At 51.0% G+C, this 4,567-nt stretch overlaps 1 protein-coding gene across 2 annotated transcripts; it reads right to left on the bottom strand.

The window, feature by feature from the left end:
* Positions 1 to 716: 716 nt before the first annotated feature.
* On the bottom strand, positions 717 to 4,567 carry Apoc2 (apolipoprotein C2). 2 transcript variants are annotated; one of them, XM_028893868.2, is made up of 4 exons: positions 4,460 to 4,567; positions 1,763 to 1,837; positions 1,398 to 1,557; positions 717 to 978 (listed from the first exon to the last, which is right to left on the bottom strand). In XM_028893868.2, exons 2-4 carry the CDS (start codon positions 1,815 to 1,817, stop codon positions 891 to 893), a joined length of 303 nt encoding a protein of 100 aa, XP_028749701.1. In that variant the 5' UTR covers positions 1,818 to 1,837; positions 4,460 to 4,567; the 3' UTR covers positions 717 to 890. The 2 variants fall into 2 exon arrangements, with proteins under 2 accessions (XP_028749701.1, XP_037057554.1); XM_037201659.1 differs by having other exon boundaries at positions 1,763 to 1,850; positions 4,460 to 4,558.

The following is a 4,567-nucleotide window of genomic DNA, read 5'->3' as shown; positions in this document are numbered from 1 at the left end:
AGATCTTACACTGCCATCTAGGCTGGCCTCGAAAATCCTGCTGTGTATTTAAAAAAAAAGGGGGGGGGAGCAGGGTGTGGTGGTGCACACCTTTGATCCTAGCACTTGGGAAGCACAGACAGGGATCTCTGTGAATTCAAGGCCAGCCTGGTCTACAGACTGAGTTCTGGGACAGTCAGAGCTACATAGAGAGACCCTGTCTCCAAAAACAAGCAAACAAATAAATGAACAAATGTGATTTAAAAAGAAAACTAGCCGGGCAGTGCTGGCACACGCCTTTAATCCCAGCAGTCGGGAGGCAGAGGCAGGCGGATCTCTGTGAGTTTGAGGCCAATCTAGTCTACAGAGCTAGTCCAGGACAGGCTCCAAAGCTACAGAGAAACCCTGTCTCGGAAAAAAAAAAAAAAAGAAAGAAAGAAAGAAAACTAAAAGTCATTATGTAGCCCAGGACTTAGAGTTGCTATGATCCTCCTGCCTCAGGTCTCACATGCTAGGGTTGCAGATTCAAACCCACATGCCTGGCTAGTAGTGACCCGGGTCTTCATTCCAATGGACCAGGTTTGGCGTTTTAGCCACAGACATGCGGGTGCTCACCAAATGTTCAGAACGCAGGATGCTAACCATCTCGTCATAAAACCACGCCCATCAAACATCAACTAGATTCCGTAGGCCCTCCATCTTGGCTCTGGGAGCCTCAGAAAAAAAGCCACACCAAAGTCAGTGAACTGGGATTGATTTATTCTTTCACTGAAAGAATTCGGTCTGGAGTTGGGAACAGGACGATGAGATCTGCTGGGACAGGGGAATGTGGGACCATCCTGGTCAAGTGACGAGAGCATCGAGGTCGAGTGCCCGCTTCTCCTGGCCCCTGACATGGGGTTTGCGTGACATTACTCGCCCTTTAGGAGAGTAAGGAGCTGGTCCGTAAAAATGCCCGCGTAAGTGCTCATGGCTGCTGAGCTTTTGCTGTACATGTCCCTGGAGAGAAAGCACAGGGAGGGGGTTGGAGGAGAAGCCTGGAAACAGAGACAAGCTAGGGTTTGGACCTCTGCATTTCAGAGAAAAGAGATGGCGGCTATATTCCTTGGTCTGAGAGAGCCAGCCGGGATCTGGACCCCTTGGTGTGAGGGAGCAGGGCTGGGCATGGTCCCTGAGTCTGAGGGAAGAAGGCAGGGTCCTAAACTCCTGGGATTGAGGAAAGAGAGTTGAGGCCTGAGGGAGCAAGGCTTAAGCCGGGACCTGAGCGTCGGAGGGAGAGAGGAGGCTGGGGTTTGCATTCCTAGGATTGGGGTAGGAGGGGAGAGCTTGGACCCACAGGTCTAGGGGAGAGGGGTGGGACCTAGACTCTGGTGTGTGAGGGAGTATGCTGGGCTCTGTCTCCACAGCCCAGGACGCACCTGAGTTTCTCATCCACACTGGTCAGGTATGTTTTCTGGTACAGGTCTTCAGCAGCCGCCTTAGCAAAGGTCCAGTAACCGGAGATGGACTCCTGCATCTTGTCCAGCAGAGCTGGGCTGCCTGGATCATCCTGCTGGAGCTGCTGGGACCCTTGGACCTCTGTGGGAAACATGAGGTGATAGTTGGATTGGAGGCACTGAGGGGGGCTTTGGGTAAGCGGATGCACTGTGAAGAAGAAGGGGAGTGGCCGAGGAGAGTGGAAAGATGCTCGATAATGACCCCACCCCTTCCTCATGACCCCACCCCTTCCTCATGACCCACCCCTTCCTCATGACCCCCACCACCACCTTGCAACCCCACTCACCATATCCCAGCACCAGGAGAACAAGGAAGAGAGCCAGGAGGAACCGGGAGCCCATGCTGTCTGTGACCTGGTGCACTGAGGACAGTGGCTTGTTAGGCGACAGGAGTGACCTGCTAGAGCCTATTCTCTGGGTTTGGGCGGGAACCCTGGTCTGTCCCTGCTCCTGCCCAACAAGGACTTTAAACCTGTTGATTCAGAAGAGGTGTCTTCTGGAACTCAGTCTGTAGCCCAGGCTGGCCTCGAACTCACAGAGATCCACCTGCCTCCCGAGTGCTGGGATTAAAGGCGTGCGCCATCACCGCCCGGCTTTTTTTTTTTTTTTTTTTTTTTTTTTTTTTAAGTATATGAAGCCAGGCACAGTGGCATATGACTTTAACTGCAGTACTTGGGAGGCAGAGGAAGGTGGATCTGGGTGAGTTCAAGGCCAGCCTAGTCTACATAGTGAGTTCCAGGACAGCTAGAGCTGTATGGAATGAGGTTCTGTCTGGAAGAAAACCAAACAAACCAATAGTAATAAAATCGATGTATGTGGGTGTTTTGCCTGCACGTATATAACTGCACACAATACCGAGCAGGTGCCTAGAGCCTGCAGAGGCCAAACAAGGAACTGGATCCCCTGGAACTGGAGTTAGAGAGGTCTGTGAGCCCCCTTGTGGGTGCCATGAACCAAACCCAGGTCCTCTGCAAGAGCAGCAGCCAGTGCTCTTCACCACTGAGCTGTCTCTCCAGTGCCCGCCCCCTTCTTTTCAACACGAAGTCTCATATAGCCCAGGCTGGCCTCAAATTGACTAAGTACCTTAGGATAACCCCGAACACTAGGATGCTCCCCCTGCCTCCACCTCTAGAGTGTCGGCATCACAGGTGTGAGCCGCCACACCCAGCCTTGCGCGGCACTGGGAACTGAACCTAGGACCCTGAGCATGTCCTACTCCACTCACGGAGCTACAACTCCAGTTCTGCTCTCTAGATTTTGACAACAGCTGCCCTTTCCCTTCCTTTCCTAACAAGAAAACAAAAATAAGAAACAGATTCTTTCCGAGCAGATCAGGCTGGCATCGAACTCGCAGCAGTCTGAGTTCTCTGCAGTGCTGAGATTGCTGTTGTGTAGCACAGTGTCAGGGAACATTTTTTCCCCAAGTAGTAGAGATGCCACTGAGGGCCTTCTACATGCTAGTGAAGTGCAGTCAAGGAATGAGAGAAACATCTCCCCATCCATTCATTCACTCTCTCAGGAAAGCTGTTGTGAGCCCTAAACAGCCCTGGATTAGTAGGAAATATAAACAAACCCTTTTAAAACAAACAAATTCTTTGTTAAAACCTTGAGGATGGGGGACAGGAGGAGGGAGGACAGGGGAATCCGTGGCTGATATGTAAAATTAAATTAAAAAATAAAAAATTAAGCCGGGCGGTGGTGGCGCACGCCTTTAATCCCAGCACTCGGGAGGCAGAACCAGGCGGATCTCTGTGAGTTCGAGGCCAGCCTGGGCTACCAAGTGAGTTCCAGGAAAAGGCGCAAAGCTACACAGAGAAACCCTGTCTCGAAAAACCAAATAAAAAAAAAAATAAAAAAATAAAAAATTATAAAATTTTAAATTAAAAAAACAAACTTGAGGATGGGCATTCAGTGTGGATGGTTTAGCAGGTAACGGCATCTGCCATCAAGCCTGAGGACCTGAGTTCAATCCCTGGAACCCACGTCGGGGAGGGAGAGAACCAACTCCTGCAAATTGTTCTCTGACCACTACATATGTGCATGGCATATCACACGCGCCACACATGAACACTCAAATAAAAAATTAAAATATAAGAACAAGTAGCCAGGTGATGGTGGCGCACTCCTTTAATCCCAGCACTCGGGAGGCAGAGGCAGGCGGATCTCTGTGAGTTGGGTCTACAGAGCAAGATCCAGGACAGCCAAGGCTACACAGAGAAACCCTGTTTCAGAGAGAGAGGGGGAGGGAGAGGACAGACACTCTGGGACAGAGTTCACACCCACACTTGTGACTCTAGTGTCCCCAGAGCCTTGAGATTCCCTTCGGCTTTTCTCTGTGGCCCTCTCCCATTTCCTACAGTTTGTATAACTAAGGCATGAAGTCATCACCCATACTTTGGGAATGGAAAACTGAGAGACAAACAGGCTGAAATCAGGGCTGGAGAGATGACTCAGCGGTTAAGAACCCTGGCTGCTCTTCCAGAGGCCCCGGGCTCAATTCCCAGCACCCAAGTGGCGGCTCAAAACTGTCTGTAACCCCAGTTCCCAGGAATCCAGTGTTCTCTCCTGTGGGGAGCCAAGGCTGCACTTGGAGGGCAGAGATGCATGGAGGCCAAACATCTATACGCATAAATAAAAGATGTTTTTAAAAAGAGGTAGAGGCAGAGATCCAACCTGGGAGAAGGGCCAAGCTAAACAAACAGACTACGTATCTAAACTCCGTGGTGTTAGTCAGGCACACCAGAGCATGCCTCACCAGACCGAGGCAGGAGGATCAAAACTTCAAGGCTAGCCTGGGCTACAACACAGTGAGAGACCTTGTCTTGAATAAAATAAAATAAAAATCCATCCATTCCATGATTCCAAGACCGACCTCTAACAAGGTGACACCCGTAATTTCTGATTTAGGAATCTTTGCCCCTCCCCGATGTTCCTGCCCCCCTCCCCCATGTTCCTGCCCCCCCTCCCCTCTGTCCCTCTCTTACCTGAATGTCACGGGCAGGTTGGGACTGTCCTCACTGACTCCAGTGGGATGGCAGGCTTTATAGCGTTGGCGGGCTCCCTCCCTCCATATCAGTCAGGTCCTCTGTCCG

This window comes from Peromyscus leucopus, chromosome 1, assembly GCF_004664715.2.
Source record: "Peromyscus leucopus breed LL Stock chromosome 1, UCI_PerLeu_2.1, whole genome shotgun sequence".
Lineage (NCBI taxonomy): Eukaryota > Metazoa > Chordata > Mammalia > Rodentia > Cricetidae > Peromyscus > Peromyscus leucopus.
The sequence above is the reverse complement of the archived record's forward strand: the minus strand, read 5'-3'. Positions and strand labels throughout refer to the sequence as shown.